This window comes from Lutra lutra, chromosome 7, assembly GCF_902655055.1.
Source record: "Lutra lutra chromosome 7, mLutLut1.2, whole genome shotgun sequence".
In the NCBI taxonomy this organism is placed as follows: domain Eukaryota; kingdom Metazoa; phylum Chordata; class Mammalia; order Carnivora; family Mustelidae; genus Lutra; species Lutra lutra.
In genome coordinates, this window is record NC_062284.1 from 45717614 (window position 1) to 45744327 (window position 26714).

General features: G+C 40.8%; 1 protein-coding gene across 2 annotated transcripts; it reads right to left on the reverse strand.

The window, feature by feature from the left end:
• Positions 1–1392: 1392 nt before the first annotated feature.
• On the reverse strand, positions 1393–26489 carry MTFMT (mitochondrial methionyl-tRNA formyltransferase). 2 transcript variants are annotated; one of them, XM_047739057.1, is made up of 9 exons: positions 26236–26486; positions 22812–23021; positions 20345–20467; positions 18550–18652; positions 17108–17183; positions 10827–10918; positions 4199–4277; positions 3252–3334; positions 1393–1827 (listed from the first exon to the last, which is right to left on the reverse strand). In XM_047739057.1, exons 1-9 carry the CDS (start codon positions 26454–26456, stop codon positions 1630–1632), a joined length of 1185 nt encoding a protein of 394 aa, XP_047595013.1. In that variant the 5' UTR covers positions 26457–26486; the 3' UTR covers positions 1393–1629. The 2 variants fall into 2 exon arrangements, with proteins under 2 accessions (XP_047595013.1, XP_047595014.1); XM_047739058.1 differs by lacking the exon at positions 22812–23021 and having other exon boundaries at positions 26236–26489.
• Positions 26490–26714: the final 225 nt, after the last annotated feature.

Consider the following 26714-nt stretch of genomic DNA (forward strand, 5'->3'; position numbering starts at 1 on the left):
CTCTGCCTACTTGTGATTTCTCTCTGTCAAATAAATAAATAAAATCTTTAAAAAAAAAAAAGAATGATAATAAAAGGCTATCATGCTCCCACTGCCTAGTTAAGAAGCACGTTTCCATAACCTGCTGTGAGATAGTGTTCTTTTATGCCTCTGTGCGCGCTAGGATGCTTTAGTCTGCATGGTGACCTCATCATCATTTGGAGCTCAGATGCAGCTTTACCTCCTCCAGAAAGCCTCCACTGAATCCCTTAAGGGAGAACTAATGCTTCCATTATGCCTCCATTATGGCATTCATAAAGGTATTATTATACTTGCCTACATGTTTGCCTCCCCAGTAGATTGAAGATACCAAATATTATTTAATCTCTGAATCTCCAGCAAGCAGCATAAAGTCTGGGGTCCTCCTGGGAACAGCCTATTCTGTGCTCTGTCTGAAAGGATGGATTTGCAAAAACATTCCCTCCAAAGCAAGTGTTCCGTAAATAGGATGGATATCTATACAACCTGGTTTGCCTGAGAGAGTCCTGGTTTATGCCTGTTGTGCGGAGTAATTATTTTAAGTGCTTCCTTTACTCATGAATGTGCCTAATTTAGATGACCAATTATATGATCACCCTATCAATAAATGTGGAATGGATTTATTAATGAGTGGAGAACAGTTTGTACTGAGAATCTAGGTGGGAAAAGCCGGTATGTAAAAATTTTCAAAAATTCAACAGCTGGCTGCTCTATCTCCTTCCTGCCCCAGGAGTGCTTGACTCTCTTGGAGACAGGAGTTTGCACAAACCAGATGCTCAATAACCTTTATTGCACAATTAAGTTGAAAAATATTAACATATCCCTACATTAAGAAAACCTAGATGTGGGGTTCCTGGGTAGCTGAGTGGGTTAAGCCTCTGCCTTGAGCTCAGGTCATGATCTCAGGGTCCTGGGATCGAGCCCCACATCGGGCTCTCTGCTCAGCAGGGAGCCTGCTTCCCTCTCTCTCTGTCTGCTTCTCTGTCTACTTGTGATCTCTCTCTCTCTCTGTCAAATAAATAAATAAAATCTTAAAAAAAAAAAAAAGAAAACCTAGATGTAAACCATGAATTTATAGTACAGATTCATGTGACAGAGATGATTAAATATTATGTATATTTACCACTTTATGAGAACTGGATGGTAGATAAATTTAGAGAGCTGACTTTACTGCTTACTGAAAATCAGAAATGTAGATTAAATACTGCTGAAATGATAGCTTAATCAATGGGGACATATGATCTAAAAAATTTCATAGATGCACTTTTTTAAAAGAAACTATTCAGTTAGGGGTATGTGTCTATACACACACACATACACACTAATTACTAGTTAGTTGTATTTGCTTTTAGGGAAAGAGAAAATCTCCTTGAGTTTCACATTATAAATAAAAGTTTTATTTAAAGCTCTTTTTGTTATTCAAACAGAAAAAGTGGTTTTAACTACTGTTAAACAAAAAATGGGAAGTGAAGTAATTCATCTTTTGACAATAATCTTCCTTCCTTTCCCTCCAACAGTGTCATCTTCTTTGATAGTCAAGGTAATTCCTTGTAAATAAGGCTTTTAATAAATTACAAATATGTAGTAGGTTCTTATCCATCTACTTCCTAACTACTTAATGCACTGTTGCATAGCAACAATTTTTTTCCCCTGCTTCTTCTTTATTGGAAGTCTGAGAGTCTGAAATCTGCATTGCCTTGGCTGAGGTTGGGAATCTTTCTGGTAACAGGGGTGCAGATACCCATTGTAGAAATCAGTAGCTGTTAGTGTTTTCTTGAGCATCACTGATCGAACACCAATCCAGCCATCCTAAGGGCAAAAGACAAACAGTAAACTGGGGATGGTGGCAAAACTGGAGGTAAATTTTAGCTAATACAACTTTTAGCCTGAAAACAAACCCGCAAATCTTTACCAAACGCCTAGCTGCAGATAGCACTGCACTAAATAACATATATGATTCTTTGACTCTAAACTTACTATTGAGTGATAACAAATGTACAGACCTGTATTAATTAAACCTATTTAAATATAAAGGGGGCAGAATAAAGAAGTGTGTCATCTTGGCATGGTACTTTACAGTTTTCAGAATATGTCCATGTATCTTACTATGACTGATCATCAAAAATATAACTGCTCTAAAAGTAGGCAGATCCAATATCATCCCCAGCGGAAACTGATTTAAGAGAAAACTGATGCCCAGGGAAGTGCACGATTTGTCCAAGGCGACATAACTCGTGGGATTTAAACTCACATGTTCAGACAACCCCAGCTCCTTCTATGAGAGCAAACTGAAGATTTGCAGGACAGACCTATAAAGACCCAGACAACAGCAAACATATCCACACTACACCGTTCGAGAATAAGCAAGATAAAGAGAGGCTGATGTGGGAGCTGTGGATCTACAGTCTGTGTAGGTCAGATCACCCTATTATACATTGTGAACTTGGCCTCTTGAGCAGGAAACGTGGCACATCAATACCATATGAAGGAAAATACCAGGAAATTGAAGAAATGTGGAACGTCTCTCAGGCCATAAAATCATAACATAATAATGGTTCGAAAGTCATTTTAAATAGGTTAAGAAATCTCCTCTTTAACCACTATTGAACAGTAAAAGCAAGTAGGATACCTGCACTGTAGTAGTTCAGCTAGATACTCTACTATGGCTATCTTCTGTGATCACCATATGAACAAGGTGAGTTGCTAGTTAAATAAGACTTGTTAGTTACTAACAAGAACTTGTTAATTAAATTGGACTGCTGAGAATATACAAGTTTCTTTTAAAAGAGCACTAAACTTGGGGCGCCTGGGTGGCTCAGTGGGTTAAAGCCTCTGCCTTCGGCTCAGGTCATGATCCCAGGGTCCTGGGATCGAACCTCACATTGGGCTCTCTGCTCGGCAGGGAGCCCGCTTCTCTGTCTCTCTCTCTGACTGCCTCTGCCTACTTGTGATCTCTGTCTGTCAAATAAATAAATAAAATCTTTAAAAATAAATAAATAAATAAATAAATAAAAGAGCACTAAACTTACTGAATCTTCTTTCAGTAATAATGCCTTGGTAAGACTTCATCACTTTCAAAAATTATACTAGCGACTCTTACTATTTCTTAAGAAAAATTAAACTGTCCATTGACTCACTCTGATGGATTAAACAGTTGAGTGAAGTCTTAACTAAAAATGATAAGCTATAAACTCAGTAGAACAAGTATAATTTAAAGCTAAAGGCGAATGTACCTTGCAACAAACCAGCAGTATTTGTGACTGCTTGTGGTATACTAATGATCCTGGAGTAACAGGTTGTCCTCTTAATTTTGGATCTAAAGAATTGGGGGAGGAGAGAAGGACAGGAGAGAGAATAAATAATTATGCAACTTCATGGTGCTTAAAAATAAAAAAACATCCTAGGAGGGAATACTAATACCAGAGGGCATACCTGCTGACACCCTGACTCCGTAATCCAAACTTACAATGGAGCCATGGTGCTCTAGTGCATCTCAAACCCAAAGGGAAGCTTTCCATACACATAGGAACTTATCAGACCTTTACCCAGTCTCCCAAAGATCAACCGAAAAATGTCAAATTTAGAAGTTTTGACCATTTGAGGGAGATAACTAGCTACCAGTGGAGAGGTATACAGGAAGCTTGCGATCCAAGCTGACCCTTCCATCCATGACCCAGCAAATCCCATTCTTAGATTCCTGAGGAACTCCCAACTCCCTCTGAGCTGGACCACCTCCCTCTGTGGCTCCCACTCCTTCAGTCCACCATATTGGGAGGGCACTAATGGGCCTTAGAATGGACTGTGTCACAAAATGCTACACCCTGGCCTAGGATTCTCCCTGAGTTGCCCAGGGATTTTCATTATGATATTCAGCAGAATGAAACTAACCAAGTCATTCTGCACTCCCTGAAAACCTTAGTGTAGGAAATCACAGAGCTTAAAATGGGACAGTAAGACTGCTTTGCCTACTTCCCACATTCTTAGGATGACCAATGAAAAAATACATGAGAATGGACATTGCACAGAGTAAGACAATAAATCAATGTAAAGCATTATCATTACTGAACTGACACTAAAAGAATCCTTATTTTTAGTAAATGTGACCTATGGTAAAACAGTCACATTTTCAAATGGACTACAGTGAAAATGTTTTCCACATCAGCTATTCAAAAGTTAGTACCAGTGAGGACTGAACTATTAACTTCTACCAAATCCAGAAGTTTAACGGTATTATCCATCCAGAGAGTCTGCAACGGAATCTGCAAATAAAATTAAAGAAGGTATGATAATGAAATACACTCAACCCCCAAATCCTTTTCAGCTACTATTTTGCATTAATCTGGTCTGACTCTCCCAGTTACAGAAGAATTGGTAACTGAGTCTCTAAATCTTATGATACAGTACACAGCTGTGTACCCTCTACAACAGTCTCCAAGACTGATAAGACCTTAAACACTATTTTAAAAATCAATGTTTATATCTTTATTGATATTTCTAATTTAAATTTATGTTCATTGTAAGAAATGCAAGCATTACAGCAATTATATTTTAAAAACTTAGAAAGTAGGCGTGCCTGGCTGGCTCAGTCAGAAGAGCTTGTAACTCCTGAACTCAGGGTTTTGAGTCCGAGTCCCATGTTGGGCGTAAAGATACTTAAATTAATAAAACTTAAAAATAATTTTTTTTTAATTTAGAAATTATTCTATACTCTCAACACCAGAAGTAACCACTGTTAACAATTTGATTGGTATATCCTTTTATTTCTTTCCTGCAAATATTACAAAAATCTAGAACATACTCTTACAAGGAAGTTTTTTACCTGACACTGAAGCACGGGCAACTTTCATCAGCATATGCATGTCTATTTCCTCTCTATCTGTGGGACAGTACTCCCATCATGACTATATCATAATTTATGCAACCAATACCTTTATGATGGACATTTCAATTATTTTCAATTTCTTGCTACTATTAATAGCTATTCTTCCCAGTATATGGACTTTTAATCTTGGGTATAGTAATTTTTTTCCTGTGCATTTAAGTTTTTTTTATTTTTATGAAGTAATATTAACCAGTTTTTTCTCTCATGGCTCCAGTAATTCACATCATGCTTAAAAAGGGTTACCCTTACACTTTAAGATTATTAAATATTATAAAAGTATTCAACAGTGCTTTTCCCTTAGTTCTTTGTGGTTTCACATCTTTGCATTTAAATGCTTGATCCATTTTTCTTTTTTTGATCATTATTTTGACTTTGAAAGTCAGGATTTGAGGGCCTCAGGATTTGGTTACCCTCTAATGGCTAACCAGTTCGGTTGTCCCAACCCTATTTACTGGACAATCCATCTCACCCTGCCCCACAATGTGAAGTGACACTTTTGTCACATTTTGATTTCAGACTAATAAAAATTAACATGTAGCGGGACATAAGTTCTCTCAAATTTCTGAAGTAAATACATGTATCTTCAGACTGTAGCTCAATCCTCTATTTCATAGACAAGGAAAGTAAGGCCCAGAGAAATGCAGCTATTTTCCCAAGTTTAGACACAGCTAGAGCCTAGGACCAGAATCTAGGTTTTCTCATTCTCAGCTCAATGCTCTCTTTATCACCTCCCCTAAAGAGGTCATTTAATTTTCAAATGAGTTAGATTGTTTCAAAGATTTCAAAATCATATGTTTGCATGGATTTAATTCACAAGGCTTATCTCCTTTGATCTTGGCAGTTGTGGACATGGTGATTAACCCTGTTTTAGAGGTAAAAAAGCAGAAACCCAGAGAAAATAGCGGGTTTTGCTCTTGGTTAGTAAATGGCAGCTCTAGGAATCAAATTTCACCTTCTGGTTCGTAAGTGCTCATTCTGTTATGGCCCAAGCTTTTTCTCGATGGAGAGGAAAGGTGAACGGCAGAAGATAACGATCATTATATGGTAATGGAACTGTGTTTAACTTTTTTAAGACTTTATTTTTGAAACTTTTTTTTTTTTTTAGAGATTTTATTTATTTGACAGAGACACAGTGAGAGAGGGAACACAAGCAGAGGGAGTGGGAAAGGGAGAAGAAGGCTTCCCAAGGAGCAGGGAGCCTGATGCGGGGCAGGAACCCAGGACCCTGGGATCATGACCTGAGCCAAAGGCAGACGCTGAATGACTAAGCCACCCAGGTGCCCCAAGATTTTATTTTTAAGTAATCTCTATACCCAATGTGGGGCTTGAACTCACAACCCCAAGATCAAGAGTTACACACTCTACCAACTGAACCAAACAGCAACTTTAACTTTTAAGGAACTGTCAAACAATTTTTTCATAGCTGCTGTACCAGTTTACATTCCCACTCCAGAAATGTATGAGAGTTCCAAATTTCTCCACATCCCGTCAACACTTGTTATTGCCTGTTTTGTTTTTTTAAAGATTTTATTTATTTGACAGAGATCACAAGTAGGCAGAGAGGCAGGCAGAGGCGGGGGTGGGGGTGGGGGGTGAGAAGCAGGCTCCCTGCTGAGCAGAGAGCCCCATGCTTATGACCTGAGCTGAAGGCAGAGGCTTAATCCACTGAGACGCCCAGGTGTGCCTATTGCCTGTTTTTTTAAATTTATAGCAATCCTAGTGGGTGTGAAGTGGTATCTCTGTACAGTTTTTTTTTTTTTTAAGATTTTATTTATTTATTTGACAGAGAGAGATCACAGTAGACAGAGAGGCAGGCAGAGAGAGAGAGAGAGGGAAGCAGGCTCCCTGCTGAGCAGAGAGCCCGATGCGGGACTCGATCCCAGGACCCTGAGATCATGACCTGAGCCGAAGGCAGCGGCTTAACCCACTGAGCCACCCAGGCGTCCCATCTCTGTACAGTTTTGATTTGCATTTCCCTAATGACTAATGAAATGACCATCTTTTCATGTGTTTAGTGGCTATTTATAGATCTTCTTGGAAGAAGTTATCTATTTAGAAACTTTGCCCATTTTCTAATCACGTTTGTCTTTTTGTTGTACAGTTGGAAGAGATCCTTATATAGATACTGGACTATTATCAGATACATGATTTGCAAATATTTTCTTCCACTCTATAGGTTGTCTCTGTATTCTTCATAGTGTTCTTTGAAGCCCCAACAGTTGTTAATTTTCATGTCTAATTTCTCCATTTTTAGTTTGGATGCTTAGGCTGTAGGCAACATATCTAAGAACCACTGCCTAATTCAAGGTCATGAAGACTTACTCTTAAGTTTTCTTCCAAGAGTCTCATCATTTTAGCTCTTATATTTAGGTCTCTGATCCATTAGGAGTTTGTGAGGTAGGAATCCAAATTCATTTCTTTTTTATTGTGGATACCCAACTGTCCAAGCACCATGTGTTAAAAAGATTATTCTTTCCCCATCAAACTATATTGGTACCACTATCAAAAATCGATTGACAATAAACATGAAGGTTTATTTCTCGGCTCTCAATTCTATTCCATTGAAAAACAGGTCTATCCTTATGTCAGTATCCCACTGTCTTCATTACTGTAACTTTGTAGTAAGTTTTGAAATTAGGAAAGGTGAGTTCTTTAACTTTGTCCTTCTTTTTCAAGATTTTTTGGCAATTCTGGGTCTCTTGGGATGCCATATGAATTTCAGGATCAGCTTGTCAATTTCTGCGAAGACATCAACTGGGATTTTTATAGGAATTGTGTTGAACCTGCGGATCAATTTGGGGAACAGTGCCATCTTAACAATATTAAGTCTTCCAACCCAAGAACAACAAGGTCCTTCCATTTACTTACATCTTCTTTACTGCTTATTAACTCTAAGGTTTCTTTTAGATTCTTGATGATTTTCTATATATAAGATCATGTCATCTGCACATGGAGTTTTACTTACTCCTTTGCAGTCTGATTCTGTATTGTTTCTTTTTTCTTGCCTAATCGCCCTGGCTAGAACCTCCAGCACAATGCTAAATAGAAGTGGTGAGAGTGGACATCTTTGTCTTGTTCCTGATCTTAGGTGGAAAGCTTTCAGGCTTTCACCATTAAATATGATGTTAGCTGTGGGTTGTTGTCAGGTTGAGGAAGTTCCCTTTTTAGTTTGTTGTACATTTTTATCATGAAAGGTTGTTGGACTTTGTCAAGTGCTTTTTCTGCATCTATTGAGTAAATTCTGTGGCTTTTGCCCTTTATTCTATTATATGGTGTATTACATGGTTTGTTTCTGTATGTTGATTCAACCTTGCATTCCTCATATAAATCCTACTTGGTCATAGTATACAATCCTTTTTTATATGTTGTTTAATTTAGTTTGCTAATTCTGCTGAGAATTTTCACCGCTATATTCATTAAGGATATGGATTTTGGCTTTCTTTTCTTGTGAAGTCTTTATCTTGTTTAGCCTACCTTAGGTTTTGTACTAGCTGCTCCCTCCCCTAGAATGCCATTTTCCTAATCTCAGCATGATTCATGGCTTCATACTGTCTTTCAGATCTAAACTTAAATGTCAGTTTAGACGTGCCTTTTCCATCTACCGAATCTAAAATAACCTTCAGTTAGTCTATCACATTTTCCTCTTTTAATTTTCACCAAAGAACTTATCACACTATCTGATTTTTTATTTATTTGCTTATTTGTTTCTGTTTTCTCACATCGTCTTTATCTCTGGTACCTAATACAATGCCTGACACATAGTCGGCTTTCAAAAAATATTTTGTTTAGGGACATCTGGGTGGCTCAGTCAGTTAAGCATCTGTCTTCGGCTCAGGTCATGATCCGAGGGTCCAGGGATTAGTCCAGCATCAGGCTCCTTGCTCAGCAGGGAGCCTACTTCTCCCTCTGCCTGCTGCTCCCCCTGCTCGTGCTTTCTCTGTCTCTCTGACAAATAAAATCTTTAAAAAAAATTGTTTAATGAATGCATGAATAATAGCAGATAACATTTAATGAGTACCTACTCCAGATACTATACTAGATGCTTTATAAACATTATATCAGCCCTAATTACCAGATGAACAAACTAAAGCTCAGAGGTTAAATAATAAGTGGCAGAGACAAGGTGGAGCCCAGCTCTGCCTGGCTCTAAAGTCCATGTTCCTTTCCCTATGCCTTCTGTTGCAGTGGGGAAAGTACTGGGTTTGAAGTCAGACAGATCTGGTTCAAAACCTGCCTCTCACTAACTGGCAATGGTTGAGCAATATTCAGTGCCATCCATTCTTTACTTTAAGCCTCAATTTCATCAATTTAAAATCAGATGATACCCACACATAAGGCTGTGATCCTCACTGAAGAACTTGGCATGCTAGAAGTATTCAGTGGCAGGTCTCCATCTTAATCAATGTTAATAACAGGTGGCCCAGGAGCACCTGGGTGGCTTAGTGGGTTAAAGCCTCTGCCTTCGGCTCAGGTCATGATCCCAGGGTCCTGGGATGGAGCCCTGCAATGGGCTCTCTGCTCAGCAGGGAGCCTGCTTCCCCCTCTCTCTCCGCCTACTTGTGATCTCTGTCTGTCAAATAAATAAATAAAATCTTTAAAGAAAAAGAAATAAAATAAAATAAAATAACAGGTGGCTCATTAAAAACCCCACACTTGGTAGGCCCCAAGTTCAAACAACACAAGAGGCTACCAAAATGAAGGGGGAAAAACCTGATACATTTGTCAAAGAACTGAGAATTTAACTCAGGTCTTTTAAAAAGTATTTTTTTTAATTTTTAAAAAAGATTTTAAGTAATCTCTACACCCTCAATGTGGGGCTTGAACTTACAACCCAGAGATCAAGATATATATGCTCCACCAAATGAGCCAGCCAGGCACGCCACATATTTTAATAAGTATGTAATAAATACTGTAAGTATAAATAAAGAACTATTTAATAGAAAAGTTACAGTTTCAACTCCACTTTGTGTACCATCTGTAGAAATTGAGGATTTAAGAATCCAGTTGTAAAAAACTGGCTACAGGCAGAAAGACATACTGGGAAAAGCATTGGATTAGATGTTAGAAGATTTAGATTCATTATTTTGTGATGGGGCACCCTGAAGTTCATATATATATACACACACACACACACATATACACACACACATACACACACACACACACACACACATATATATGAATATATATTCAAAAGTCCTTTGCGAATTTTAAGGTCCATATAAAAATTTGAAGTTTAAAGAATATTTAAAAAATGAATTTCATACACACACAAGAATTTTTGAAAGCAAGGACTCGAACATATTTGTACGCCAATGTTCACAGCAGCATTATTCACAACAGCCAAAAGTGGGAAACAACCCAAACCTCTGCTGACTGATGAAGGGATAAACAAAATGTGGCATACACATAAACAGAATGTTTTCCTTAAAGAGGAATGACATTCTGATACATGGTACAGCATGGATGAACCTTAAGGACATGATGCTAAATAAGCCAGACACGAAAGGACAAATATGATTCCACTTATATGAGGTGCCTAGAATAAGCAAATTCTAAGAGACAGGAAGTAGATAGTGGTTACCAGCAACTGCGGGAAGGGGAGATGGGGGAATTAGTGTTCAGTAGGTACAGAGTTTCAGTCTGGGATGATTACAAAGTTCTGGAGATGGATGGTGGCAATGGTTGCACAATGATATGCTACTGATTTATACACTTAAATCACGAATGCTACTGATTTACATGCTTAAAAATTGTTAAAATGGTTTATGTTATATATCTTTTATCAGATTAAAAGTTTTAAGAATAAAATGAATTTCAGGATTCTTTAGGTTTAGTTTGCAATTCATTCCTAAATAAAAGTATTCTGAAAATGAATCACATACACAGACAATTAGGTAAAACTGCAATCTGACTTCCAACTTACTATAGTTCCAATGGCACGATAAAGTCTGAATATCTGCTCTGAAGTTTGTTCCTCCCATTTTATACATCTGGTACCAGCAGAAATCTTAGGGGCTACAAGATAAAGCCAAGAGCAGGAATAAATATCAGGTTCTATGTCCATGAACTGATAACTATTTTTTTTTTTTAAGAATTCCTTTAATTATTTGAGAGGGAGAAAGAGAGAGATAGAGAGAGCACATAAGCAGGGGAGAGGCAGAGGGAGAGGGAGAAGCAGGCTCTCGCTGAGTAGGGAGCCTGATTTGGGGCTCAATCTCAGGACCCTGGGATCATGGCCTGAGCTGAAGGCAGCCGCTTAACAGACTGAGCGACCCCGGGCGCGCCTGAAATGGCAACTATTGATGCTGACTGAGAGAAGTGAACTTTTATTACTTTCTCAACTTTTGAGAGTATTTGAAATTTTCCATAATTTGAGTATATTTGAAATTTTCCATAAAAGTAAAAATAAATCAATCACACAGATACGAAAGAAAACTGGGTGAATTTCTTTGTAACCTGGGAGCAGAAAAAGCCCTTCTAACAATGACTCAAAATCCAGAAGCAATTAAATGACAAATATGAATACATAAAAATAAGCTTTTAATAAAAATAAACTTTCGTATGGCAAAAAGAAAGGTAATAAATCGAGTCTAAAAACAAATGATGGGGGCACTTGGCTGGCTCAGTTGGTAGAGCACGTGACTCTCAATCTCAGGTTTTCAAGTTCGAGCCCCCACATTGAGTGTAAAGATTACTTAAAAAAACAACACAACAACAACAACAAAACCTGAAAGTATTTGTAATTTTCATCACAATATTTTAGATCTATTTATAACAAATATTAGGTTTATAATTACAAGTTAATCTAAAAAAATATATATATCTATGTAACATAATCTTAATATAATAATATCATATCCAGGACTACTTTATATCTATTATGTGGATTTATTTATATCTATCATATAAAGTACTCCTAAAAACTGAGAAGAAAAGACCAAAAATGTGATAGAAAAATGGGTAGGGCGCCTGGGTGGCTCAGCGGGTTAAGCCGCTGCCTTCGGCTCAGGTCATGATCTCGGAGTCCTGGGATTGAGTCCCGCATCGGGCTCTCTGCTCAGCGGGGAGCCTGCTTCCTCCTGTCTCTGCCTGCCTCTCTGCCTGCTTGTGATCTCTCTCTGTCAAATAAATAAATAAAATCTTTAAAAAAAAAAAAAGAAAAATGGGTAAAAGATATGTCTCTTCCTAGAAAAAATAAATGCAAGTAGTCTTTAAACATACAAAAAGATCCTCAACCTCACTCACAGGAGTAATGTAAATTAAAACTACTCCGGGATGCAATTTCTTATCTATTGGCTTTGGAAGTAACATAAGCTTCAAGTTATTTATTTATTTATTATTATTTTTTGAAAGATTTTATCTATTTATTTCATAGACAGAGATCACAAGTCAGACAGAGATCACAAGTAGGCAGAGGGGCAGGCAGAGAGAGAGGGGGAAGCAGGCTCCCCACCAAGCAGAGAGCCCGATGCGGGGCTTGATCCCAGGACCCAGGGATCACGACCCGAGCTGAAGGCAGAGGCTCTAACACACTGAGCCACACAGGCGCCACTAGCTTCAAGTTATTTATAATGGCATTCTTTGCAATAGCAAAAGTTTGGAAACAAAATGTCCATCAATAGGGAATCTGTTGAATAAATTATGATACAGCCATATAAGTGAGAATTATACTGCCAAAAAAAGGAACCTTCTTATTGACAGGAAAGGATTTCCAGGGTACAAGGTTAAGTAAAAAAACCAACCAACCAAACAAACCAAAAAAAACAAAGGTACAAAAGAGTATATATTTTATGCCACCTTTTGTGAAATAAAGGAAAAATCAATTTATTTATTTATTTAAAGATTTTATTTACTTATTTACCAGAGAGAGAGAGAGAGACCACAAGTAGGTAGAGCAGTAGGCAGAGGTAGAAGGAGAAGCGGGCTCCCCACTGAGCAGCGAGTCTGATGAGGGACTCGATCCCAGGACCCTGAGATCATGACCTGAGCTGAAGGCAGACGCTTACCTGACTGAGCCACCCAGGTGCCTCAGGAAAAATCAATTTAAAAATATGTGGTATTTGCTTATTTTGATAAAAGGAAAACAACTGGACAGCTAAATCAGGAATTCATAAAATAGTCACTTGAGGAGGAGCTAGGGATGGAAGTGAGACTTCTCTTGAGTATACTTTTTCAAATAGCTTAAATTTTTTAATCATAGAGATGGTTTATATGATTTAAAAATAAAATTTAATCATAAAGAGAAAAACAACTCTGAAAATTGAAAACAAACTAAAACAAATAAATCTAACTATGTGTCAAACTAGGTAATGAAATGGAAAAAATAATCATCATCTCCAGTAAGTTTTGGACATAGCACTCTGACTACACACTATTAGAAGGATAATTCTATGGACCAAAAAAACCTGCAGAGGAATATGAAATATTACTCGATAATTTTACTGTTTGTAATAACACTGGTGTTGTAATTCTGAAACTATTTTATGCCTACCAATTAAATAAATAGGTCAGTATTAACTTTTGAAAAGATATTCAGTTTAAAAGAAAATATAAGAAAAACCCTGAAATTCAAAATTTGAATCGGGGGTGCCTGTGTGATTCAGTCAGTTGAGTGTCTGACCTTGATTTCAGCTCAGGTCATGATCTCAGAGTTGCCGGATTGAGCACCGCATTGGGATCCACATTCAGCATGGAGTCTTCTTGTCCCTCTCCCTCTGCTCCTCCCCTTGATCTGTCAAATAAAATCTTAAATAAATAAATGTGTGTGTGTGTGTGTGTGTATACACACACACACATATATATTTGAATCAATAATGGTATGAACTCAAATATTATTTTTTTTTTAAAGATTTTATTTATTTATTTGACAGAGAGAGATCACAAGTAGGCAGAGAGGCAGGCAGAGAGAGAGGAGGAAGCAGGCTCCCTGCTGAGCAGAAAGCCCGATGCGGGGCTTGAACCCAGGACCTGGGATCATGACCTGAGCCGAAGGCAGCGGCTTAACCCACTGAGCCACCCAGGCGCCCCTCAAATATTATTTTTAAAATGTTAAAAAGATATAATGCCTTGGGGCGCCTGGGTGGCTCAGTGGGTTAAGCCGCTGCCTTCAGCTCAGGTCATGATCTCAGGGTCCTGGGATCGAGCCCTGCATCAGGCTCTTTGCTCAGCAGGGAGCCTGCTTCCTCCTCTCTCTCTGACTGCCTCTCTGCCTGCTTGTGATCTCTCTCTGTCAAATAAATAAATAAAATCTTTTAAAAAAATATATATATATAATGCCTCACCTTGTCCATTGACACCTTATCTTGGAACACACTGTTGTACCAGATGGATTCCAAATAGCACCCCTCCCAAAACAAACAAGGGAGAGATGGTTTGTTCTAACATGGGACAGAGAACTTATAAGATGACTCTGGGGCAGGATGCCTGGGTGGCTCAGTGGTTTAAGGCCTCTGTCCTTGGCTCAGGTCATGATCTCAGGGTCCTGGGATCAAGCCCCGCATCGGGCTCTCTGCTCAGCAGTGAGCCTGCTTCTCCCTCTCTCTGCCTGTCTCTCTGCCTACTTGTGATCACTGTCTGTCAAATAAATAAATAAAATCTTAAAAAAAAAAAAGATGAGTCTGGGCATCTTATAAAAGAAAGCAAGGAAGCACTTAAAAACTAGTTAAGGTTTGGCTAAATTTGGGATGACTTGAACAGGACAAAGAATTATAGATGTAATTAACTGTAAAACACAGTAAGTGAAAATCCATGAGTCAAATCATAATTTTAAAAACTCAGTTGCCGGGGCCCCTGGGTGGCTCAGTGGGTTAAAGCCTCTGCCTTCGGCTCAGGTCATGATCCCAGAGTCCTGGGATCGAGCCCCGAATCGGGCTCTCTGCTTGGCAGGGAGCCTGCTGCCCCCTCTCTCTCTGCCTACTTGTGATCTCTGTCTGTCAAATAAATAAATAAAAAATCTTTAAAAACAAACAAACAAAAAAACTTTGTTGCCACCATAATTGAAAGTGACTGTGGGCACTAATTTCTTACTCTAAAAATTGGTAGAGAAAGAATTAAACATTGATCTTGCCATTTTAGAATGAACTAGGATTCATCTTCAATTAATGAGGAAAAGCTCTTCTTCATAGAATAATGCCAAATATTAAAGGTAAAAGGAATTGGAAAATCACCATTTCGCAATCCCTAATGAAATAATTCATTCAGGGAAGAAGCACCAACCCATGCCAATCATTACATGAAAGGTTGTTAGAGAACAGGATTATTTGCATGGTGCTAAAGCATCACCCCACAGATTACCTGCCAACTGCAAAGGGAAAAACAAATCTTTACACTGGACTCAACCAAGTGGTCAAACTGAACTTCACCAACCTTGATGCAATCTGGTATTATCACTCACTGATGTGACATCCAAAGACTAGAGCAGAGAGAGGTGGCACTCTAACATATCCTTTTAAACAATTTTTTTTTAAAGATTTTATTTTATTTGACAGAGAGAGAGAGAGATCACAAGCAGACAGAGAAGCAGGCAGAGAGAGAGAGTGGGGGAAGCAGGCTCCTCGCTGAGCAGAGAGCCTGATGCAGCGCTTGATCCCAGGACCCTGAGATCACGACCTGAGCTGAAGGCAGAGGCTTAACCCACTGAGCCAGCCACCCAGGCACCCTTAAACAATTTTAACTTCTGAATCACGTAAATGTTTTATATGTTCAAGAAATAAATCATAAATAAAAATAAAAAGCAATCCTTAAAATTAAAAACAAACTGAAACAAGTACCACTGGAACACAACAACATCTATGAAATATTCTTTCCAAAAACGTCAAGCCTAAGCCTAACCAAGCCTTTAGAATTTCCAATGCAGAAGAAATATGAAGTCTAGAAAAATAAGTTAAACAACACTGGAAGGAAACAGACAACTAGCCTATTATCTTCAAAAAGTCAATGACATAGGGACGCCTGGGTGGCTCAGATGGTTGTATGACTGCTTTTGGCTCAGGTCATGATCCCGGAGTCCTGGGATCGAATCCCGCATCGGGCTCCCAGCTCCATGGGGAGTCTGCTTCTCCCTCTGACCTTCTCCTCGCTCATGCTCTCTCTCACTGCCTCTCTCTCAAATAAATAAATAAAATCTTAAAAAAAAAAAAAAAAAAAAACTTAAAAAAAAAGTCAATGACATGGAGGGGGAAAAATAATGGAGGAATTAATCTAGATTAAAGAGATACACCAACAAATTATAATTACATACTACTCTGAAAAACTATCCAGCTAAAAAAATGTATTTTTAGACAATTAGGAACATTTATGTACTGGACATTAAATGCTATTACGGAACTATTCATTTCTCTTAAGAGATGCATGTTGAGGGATGCCTGGGTGGCTCCGTCGGTCAAGTGTCTGCCTTTGGCTCGGGTCATGATCTCAGGCTCCTGGGATCAAGTCCCACATTGGGTTCCTTGCTCAAGAGGGAGTCTGCTTCTCCCTCTGCCTGCTGCTCCCCCTGCTTGTGTTCTTTCTCTCTCTCTCCCTTTCCCTCTGACAAATAAATAAATAAAAATCTTAAAAAAAAAAAAAAAAAAAAAAAAGAGATGCATGTTCAAATATTTAGGAATGAAAGGTTATGATGCATACTTCCAAAGGATTAAGCAGAAATTTTAAAATATATACTAAATAAACACATACACATATATAGTGAAAGAAAATATGCTCAAATATTAAGAATTACTGAGTCTGGGTTAAACAGGTATTCATCATTTTTTTTAATCAAAGATTTATTAACTTATTTTAGAGAGAGTACAGGAGGGGCAAAGGGAGAGGAAGAGAGAGTCTTAGGCTGACTTAGAGTCTTAGGCTGACTCCTCACTGAGCAGAGCCTGATATCAGGTTCAAGCTCATGACCGAGCCAAAACCACGAGTCGGATGCTTAACTGACTGCCACCCAGGTGCCCTGGTATTCATCATCATTTAACTTCTCTCTCTGGTACTTTTCAATACAAAGAATAGAGAAAACATTTCTAATCATTCAAGAGACTACATGTTAAGAGGAAAATGGAGACTATAACTTGCCATTCTTTGGAAAGAGACATACAAGTGGGCACTCACTCTTTAGTCAAAATCAAGGGCAATGTCCCATTGAAGTCAGAGCATTCAGGTGCTATCATGACAGACAAAAACCCCGTGGAGGAGTTTGAGGTCTCTGTAACCTTCACTTACCATATGTCACTCCCTCAGTTGGCTGCTGCCTTCCATTGCTCAAACTCTCAGGCAAATTTTTCAAAACTGAAATAAGCTGGAAAAAAAAAGGGGGGGGGGAGAACAACATATTCAAGATGAAAAGAACAAAAGCAGAAATACATTACAATTCAGTACAAGACATTACCGAAAGCTTTGAAGGAGCTGTGTGGCAGGGTAGGGCAGGAAACTGCCTGAGGCCATGACCACACAGGCCTCCTCAATGGAGTCTAGATGGAGATGGTGCTCTCTCTGAGGACAGAGCAATGAAGTGCTTCCAGAGAATGCCGAGTTCTACCAGTTATGCAAGCTTTTCTTGTCAGAACAGTGTGTGCTCAGGAATCCACACTCTGAGCCCTAGGAGGGAAGGCAATGGAGCCTCAAAGAAGAATGTACTCTGGAGTCACACAGTCCTGGGTTCAAATCCCAATTCCACCACCTACTCTTGTGACATTGTGGAAAAGTTCTTTGACCGTGTAGCCTTCAGCGGATGACAGTATCAGCTGCCTCAAAGGTTGGTTGGGAAAGTAAGAAAATAAGTCTAAGGAGGACCCAGAATAGTCCCGGCACACGAGCCAGTCCTTAAAAAACGAGCCACTATTGCAACACCATTTCTCTGGTGAGTGCCTGGATTAGGAAGCACCGTCTAGACGGTTGGGGAAAAACTATCCTCTACAGAAAATTAACTAGTTCAGATGAAAATCATTGATTTGGCCATGAAGCATTCACTCTGACCTACTGTATGCAAATTCGAGCTATACAAAGCCAGAGAGCTCATTTAGAGTGGGGGCATCAGCAGAACTGCAGTACTATGGAGGCGATGACCGCAGTGCAGGCACAGAAAGGAGAGGAATGCATGGTCACTGAGGGAATGGCTGTTGGCCAGTCTGACAGGGGTGCCAGGTGAGTCTAGGAGCCGGAGGCTGAAACCGGGAAGGAGCTTCTAATGGCCTCAATGGAATGCGGGGGGCCACAGAAGCTCACGTGTTTCAGGAGAGTCTGTATTAAGTACCACTCTGTACATTTCCCAAAGACTCACATGAGAAATGCCAACCTTGATGTTAGGAAGCAGGGAGAAAAATTGGTTAAAAGAAACAAAAAAGCTGGGGCGCCTGGGTGGCTCAGTGGGTTAAGCCTCTGCCTTCGGCTCAGGTCATGATCTCAGGGTCCTGGGATCGAGGCCTGCATCGGGCTCTCTGCTCAGCGGGGAGCCTGCTTCCCCTCTCTTTCTGCCTGCTGCTCTGCCTACTTATGATCTCTCTCTCTCTCTGTGTCAAATAAATAAATAAATACAATCTTAAAAAAAAAAAAGAAACAAACAAACAAACAAAAAGATGAAAATGACGCATCCCAGAAGTGTTCTTTGCATCACCGACCGTTAGGAGACCTAGGAAATGAAGCAGTGGGATATCAGAGAACCGTACCATGTTGGCCCCCAGTCTTGACAGCACTGCCTCCAGTTCCTTGGCAGTGCTCTTAGGTGGCACAGGAACCGTTTCCTGTTTGAGAATTGGGCCGACATCAAACCTACCAAAAATCAAAAGCAAATAACAACATTACTATTTCTTCCGATCAATAGGTTTATCTACGTGAGTGTTTACAAACCGCAAGGATAGTTTAACCCTGACTGTGGACTTGACTGGTAGCCATGAGCAAAAGAGAAACATCAGTTTGAAAGAAGGGAATGTTGGGGTGCCTGGGTGCTCAGTGGGTTAAAGCCTCTGCCTTCGGCTCAGGTCATGATCTCAGGGTCCTGGGATCGAGACCCCGCATCGGGCTCTCTGCTCAGCATGGAGCCTGCTTCTTCCTCTCTCTCTCTGACTGCCTCTCTGCCTACTTGTGATCTCTGTCTATCAAGTAAATTAAAAAAAAAAAAAAAACTTAAAAAAAAAAAAAAAAGAAAGAAGGGAATGCAAAATCTGGCCTATACTCAGATTTTATATCTATTTTTCCTAAAGGAAAAAAGTACAAAATTGAATATGAGGGATTTAATTGCAGTTGCAAATAATTCCACCTTTAGTAATTAAGAGTATTTAAAAAGTTTCTATTTATACAATGAAGACACAGAGCAAAAAATTTATTTTCCAAGGAAGTACCATTAAGAAATTCATAATGTGGGTGCCTGGGTGGCTCAGTGGGTTAAGCCTCTGCCTTCAGCTCAGGTGATGATCTCAGAGTCCTGGGATCGAGCCCTGCATTGGGCCCTCTGCTCAGCAGGGAGCCTGCTTCCCACTCTCTCTCTGTCTGCCTCTCTGCCTACTTGTGATCTCTCTCTCTCTCTCTCTGTCAAATAAATAAATTTTTTAAAATCTTAAAAAAAAAAAGAAATTCATAAGTTCTTTCTACATATCTCTTCTCAAAGGACAAGAGTTTTGCCTAGATTATAATCATTGGTGATTATAAGTTGATACAAGTGTATATGCATTCCCATAGTCTTACATTTTACATCAAGCTCCGTAAATACTGGTTCTCAGCTTTTATTAGAAATATGCTTCATTTTAAATAACTTTGTGGTTGTTAATTCTATTTTCAACCTATAATAAAATGCTTACTATCAAAAATTACAAACATCCACAAAACAGTGTGAATAGTCTCTTGAATCCCCAAATAACATCATCCAGAGTTTAGAATTATTAAAGTTTTGCAATTCATTTCATCTGCCTTTCTTGTTTTCTCAAGTAAGTTAAAGCAAATCCCGGGTATGCAGTTGTTCTTCTGAAGCTGTGAATTATTTTCTATGGGGACATTAGGTGATAACAGATAGAGGCTTAATATAATCCTGTTTTAGACTATAGTAGGATTTAAAAAATTAAAAATGTTTAAGATAACTATATTACACATTGGCATACAATGTGGTCTTACTTCAGGTTCCAAAAATTTTTGACCATAGAAACCAAGGCCAGCAAAACCAAGATTCATTACAACTCGTATCCAAAAATCCATCTCTCATTTATACAATGTTTTTCACAGAAACCCAGCTATCAATAATACAATTTATTTCAGTTAACAAGGTAAACATTTCACAAGAACTTAAGGAGACACTATGTAACACCAAACCACATATAGTTTATGTTAGAAACCAGGAAAAGACAGAAAGGGAAGGCACTGTGGAGTCAGAGGAATTAGCACCATCCATTCATCCACTTCCACGTCCTCTTCGAAAAGACTGACATCAACATTCAAAACCACAAAGTCTAGAGAAAAGAAAATATCTCCTACCTTTTAGGTTTAATTTGCATAATCGTCACTCCAGTAACTGTGTCTCCGTGAAGCACGGTGTGGATTATAGGGGCTGGACCACGCCACCTCGGGAGGCAACTGGGATGGACATTCAATATGCCACTGAGTCAGAAAAGGCAGAAATTGGTGAGCAAGTGGGCTTTACCATTTAGTTCCTGCTACCCAAATATGCGACTTTTTATCACTATACTTCCCCAGAAAGTTTGGAAAACAAACTTGAATCTAGTCTTATACTACCTGTAAAGGGAGCCAGAGATTAAGTTTACTCTCTTACCATAAGAGATCAATGAAACTCAGTTAAAAACAGAACAAGAGGGGCACTTGGGTGGCTCAGATGGTTAAGCGTCTGCCTTTGGCTCAGGTCACGATATCCAGGTCCTGGGATCGAGCCCCATGTTGGGCTCCCAGCTCAGCTAGGAGTCTGCTTTTCCCTCTCCCTATGCCTCTCCTCTGTTTGTGCTCTCTGTGTCTTCCAAATGAATAAATAATATTTTAAAAAATAAATAAATAAAATCAAATAAAAACAGAACAAGAAAACTATTCATTGTCCCAAAGATGTTCCACAACAGTCTGTGATGTCTGGGAGTTTTTAAAGATTTTATTTTTAAAGTAATCTCTACACCCAGCATGGGGCTCAAACCCATAAACCCAAGATCGAGAATCACAGGCTCCACCAACTAAGCAAGCCAGGTGCCCTTGGGAGTTTTTAAATAAAAGCAAAAAATAGCTTTTATACTATAGGAGAAGCACTCAAACCCCCCTGTGCGTCTCATGGACAGTGTGAATATACAGTTTAGTCCAATTACCCTGTTTCATTTGGTCTGCATACAGAATGCCTAGAACAAGTTTCTTGAATCCCCATCCAACAATCTATTCATCTTTGCTCTTTATCCCAACACACCTAGTGCCCAGTGATGAGCAACTTCAATCATTTACTAGGTAAGCTGATTAGTCTGATGATGTCTCCACTGCAGGAATATGCACTCGGGAGTGCGTGTACACGAAAGTCTTAGATTCAAAATTCCACTGTTCAGCCCCGTCTGATTCACCCAAGAAATATTTACTGAGCACAGTCCATGTGCTGGGGATACAAGCAACGCTGAACCAAAGGAGGAAAAATTCTGCCCTCAGCAAGCTTACATGCCAAGAGCAGGAGACAAACAACACAAAACTGTGTAAAAAGTTTGTCAGATGGTTCTAAGGGCTATGGAGGAAAATAAAGCAGAGAAGAGGTAGGAGTACTGGGTGGGAGACGACAGTTTTAACAGGGGTCACAGAAAGTTTTACCAATAAGAAGACACTTGAACAAAGACGTGAGGAGGTAAGGGAGTAAGCCATGCAGACATTCCAGGCAGAGGGAACAGTAAGTATCTTGAAGAAGGTAAGTGTTCAGCAAGTTCAAGGAACAGCAAAGCTGCTAGTGTGGCTGGAGTGGAATGAACATGAGGAATAACATGAGGAGACGAAGCCAGACAGCCAGGAGGGGACCAAACCCAGTAGGTAGGTCCTCACAGGCCCAGACTCTTGACGACTTGAGTGAGATGGAAAAACACCAGAGAATGCTGAGCACAGTGACATGATCCAACCTCTGCTTTAAATGGATCACTTTGGCTGCTGGGCTGGTAAAAGACTGAGAAGGCCAAGGACAGCAGACACTGGGGGTGGGGGTGGGGCGGATAGAGGGAGGCGGTTACTGCAGAGTGATAGGTGAATTCTATCTAGAATTCAAAGGCAGAGCCAATAGGATTTCCTCATAGATTGGGTGTGTGGTGTGAGAGAAGGAATCACCAGTCCCTGAAAGGTTTCAGTCTGAACACCCAGAAGGGTGGAGTTGCCATTGATGGAGATGAAGACTTGGGGAGGAGGAGCTGTTGGGCAAAAGTTCAGGAATGTAGTTTAGGACATCTTATATGTAAGGTGCCTATCAGACACTAGGTATCAGTGGCCTGGAGTTCAGGGAGAGATGTGAACTGGAGGGACACATCTGGGAACTGCCAGCATCTACATGAAATTTAAATGAGGGTGGGTGAGAGACCCCAGAGATCAAGAGCATCACACATTTCAACAATTCATGACACTAACAAAATTTTTTATCTTAAGAGAAAACAGTAAAGAAAGCAGAATTAGAATTCAAATCATTGCACTTTAGATTCCAGGTCCGTATACATTTTTTTTTTAAGATTATTTATTTACTTATTTGACAGAGATCACAGGTAGGCAGAGAGGCAGGCAGAGAGAGAGAGAGAGAGGAGGAAGCAGGCTCCTCGCTGAACAGAAAGCCCGATGTGGGGCTCGATCCCAGGAAACTGGGATCATGACCTGAGCCGAAGGCAGAGGCTTTAACCCACTGAGCCACCCAGGCGCCCCGTTCCAGGTCCGTATATAAAGACCAAAAGCCTCCTATACTGTATCTCCTTTAAAAACAAGAACAAAAACAAAAACTCACTAGGGAAATTTAAGAATAAGAGCCTCACTCAAAAGTCGGCCAAATGAAGCTACCACTCCAACGTCGTACTCTCCAGATCCCACATCTGGCCACTCATACACTGGAAGCTGAGACTGGACAGCATATTGCTTCACTGGTAGTCCTTTTGGGGATGGGGAGGGCACTGTGACCACCTCCAATTTTTCGATTAACTCTTCCTCTTTGTTTTCCCTAAGTTGGAAAGATTGGAAGAAATTGTGAGTGTTAAGACAATGACTCAAAGTTAAACTACTTCACATACTTCCATAGTACTTCTATAGTTAAATTCATGAAACATTTAAGGGTAAATGCTTAAAACTAGTACAACTGAGAGACTGAGTTTTTTTTTTTTTTTTTTTTTAAAGATTTTATTTATTTATTTATTTGACACAGAGAGAGAGAGAGAGAGATCACAAGTAGGCAGAGAGGCAGGCAGAGAGGCAGGCAGAGAGAGAGGAGGAAGCAGGCTCCCTGCTGAGCAGAGAGCCCGATGGGGGCCTCGATCCCAGGACCCTGAGATCATGACCTGAGCTGAAGGCAGAGGCTTAACCCACTGAGCCACCCAGGCGCCCTGAGTTTTTGTTTTTTAAGATTTTATTTATTTATTTGACAGAGAGAAATCATAAGTAGGCAGAGAGGCAGGCAGAGAGAGAGGAGGAAGCAGGCTCCCTGCTGAGCAGAAAGCCTGACGTGGGGCTCGAACCCAGGACCTGGGATCATGACCTGAGCCGAAGGCAGCGGCTTAACCCACTGAGCCACCCAGGCGCCCCGAGTTTTTGTTTTTTATTTAATTTTAATTATTTGTAATTTAAAGAGCCATATGTGGCTAATGACTACTGTTTGGATAGCAGGGTTCTAGAAATTTCCTGTGCATACAAAAACATATACAGTATAGATATTTTACACAAATAGGGTATTATATATACTGCTCTGCATTTTGTTTTTCCCTCTTAACAACACTATATTACTATTACGTGAGTCTTTTTTAAAAAACGGGTTAAATATACATTTGCTTGTATATCCAACAAACATTTCTAGAATAAGAAACTGAAAACTCTGAAGAGAGGAAGTGGAAATGGGAGACAGAGGTGGAGGGAACTGACTTTTCACTGTATATCCTTTGAACCTTTTTTAAAAAATATTTTATTTATTTATTTGACAGAAACCACAAGTAGGCAGAGAGGCAAGCAGAGAGAGAGAGGAGGAAGCAGGCTCCCCATCGAGCAGAGAGCCCGATGCGGGGCTCGATCCCAGGTCCCTGAGATCATGACCTGAGCCAGAGGCAGAGGCTTTAACCCACTGAGCCACCCAGGAGCCCCTCCTTTGAACCTTTTGAATTTTATACCACAATCATGTGTTAGCCAAACAATAAATACTTTTATTAACCTTTAAAGATTTTATTTGGAGAGAGAGAGACAGAGAAAGGGCGCATGTGGGGCAAACAGGGAGCAGGGGCAGAGGACAGAGGGAGAAGCAGAATTCCTGCTGAGCAGGGAGAACGACGTGGGGCTCGATCCCAGGACCCTGAGATCATGACCTGAACCAAAGGCAGCCACTTAACCGAATGAGCCCCCCAGGCACCCCTCGATCCAATAAATACATTAAAAAAACCAAAAGATATCCCATGGACATCATTCCATGGCAGTACATGTAGTACTACATCTTTCTTTTTACCTGCTGCATTGTAGTCCAGTGCCCAGGGGTGTTAGTCTATTTACCAGGTATTGCATCATGTGTTGAGGAGTTAGGAGAAAAGGAATATATAGGAGGCCCTAAAGACAGAGCACATGAGTAATGGACCCGCCAAGCAAAGCACCAGCAGAAAGGTAGGAACACGTGCCATGAGATTCTGGAGACAATCTAGAGAAAGCAGTGTGTGGAGAGTACATCATGAGGATGTGCAAAAGGAACATGTGTGAAGAGACTGTTTCAGGGTGTGCGCGCAGAGCAGAGTGGTGGAGGGAGGAATATGATACGAGGGGATTAATGGGGTTGTCAGTAGGAGGGGCTGCTGTGAAGAATCTGCAGGGAAAATGTTTATAGCAGCAATGTCCACAACAGCCAAACTATGGAAAGAGCTAAGATGTCCATCAACAGATGAATGGATAAAGATGTGGTATATAAATACAATGGAATATTATGCTGCCATCAAATATTATGTTGCCATTTGCAACGACGTGAATGGAACTAGTGGGTAGTATGCTGAGCAAAATAAGTCAATTAGAGAAAGACAATTATCATATGATCTCACTGATATGAGGAATTTGAGAAACAAGACAGAGGATCATAGGGGAAGGGAGGGAAAAAATGAAACAAGAGGAAACCAGAGAAGAAGACAAACCATGGAAACAAACTGAGGGTTGCTGGAGGGGAGCAGGTGGGAGGGATGGGGTGGCTGGGTGATGGACATTGGGGATAGTATGTGCTGTGGCAACTGCTGTGAACTGTGTAAGACTGATGATTCACAGGCCTGTACCCCCGAAACAAAAATACATTATAGGTTAATAGTAAAAAATAAAAAAAAATAAAAGAATCTGTAGGGAAGACTTGATGGAGATGACAAGTAGTGTTGGGGGTGCATCAGGAAAAAAGGCTGTGGGAAAATAACAAATGGAGGCTGAGGGAAGGCAGGCAGAGCAGTACAGTTGGGTCCAGCCACCATAGATAATGGACTTTTAGAACAGGCTGGATCTCAGTTTTTTTTTTCCCCAGTAAAAGGCATTTATTAAATTGTAGAAATACTAAATGTATACCTAAGAGTTGTGATTTATAAATTTATTCACCTGAAAACAGTTGTTTTTGGACTGTGTCCTCATTTCAGCCCCAGAAAACAGGGTCCCGTTGTATACAGGGAGGAGATGAGGAGCAGACAAGTGAGACATGAGTGTGCCAGTGCCTGGTAAGAAGCCCAAAGGACTGGAGGGTACAAATTAATGAACAGAAGGTAGATGGAGGAAGTGGAAAGGGCAGGACTTCAAGTCAGACAAAGTCAGACCCCGGCAAGGCCCGACATGCTCAGATGATGACCTTGGGCAATCGCTTAACCTCTCTGAACTCCGGTTTCCTCACACACAAATTGGGCACGGAGGTGCGGGCAGAGGACAGAGGAGATGTGTGCAAAGCTACTAGCGCCGGCTTGGCACCACGCGGCGCCCGGCAGCGCTTGGAGAACCGAAAGACAGCCGGGAGCGGGAGTGTAGACAGGAGGGACCAGGCGCGCCCCGTGCACCTTTCGGGCGCCCGGAGACGCCGGGATCTGCGCCCAGACCGGAGACGGCGGGTTCTGGGCCCAGACATTTCCGACCCTGCTGCCTTCCCTGCGAGGAGCGCAAACCCTTGGGGCCGGCTGCAGAGGGTCGGCATCAGCGCCTTCGGCAGCCGCGCCCCCAAGCCCCGGCCCCGGTACCTGGCGGCGTGCAGCGCCCGCAGCGCCTCTCGGGCGAACTGGTCCGTGCCGAAGAAGAGCACCCGCCAGGGCGGCTTCTCGCGGACTCGGACGCCCCGGCCATCCTCCCCGCCATGGGACCCTCCAAGCCCAGCCAGCGCTCGCCACTGGGGGCTCGGCCTACCGCCGGGACAGCCACACACAGGCCGGGGCCCCCAACAGCGCCGGACTAGCACCCTCATCACCTCCAGGCTATCCTGCGCAGGCGCGTCGGGCTAGAAGACGGTGCGCGTGCTCGGCCGGAGGGGCGGGGCCGGAAAGGAGGGCTGATGGGCGGGGTCTGCTGGCGACTGGAGGAGAAGCCTGTGTGGTTGGACGCGTGTCCCACCTGTGTTGGAGCTCCTGTAGGAATTGGCTGGCTCTAGCGTCCCCATGATTTTATTGCATTTGTTTGCACGATTTAACCAATCTCCCCAAAAGAACTCTTTTGGGAGCAAATC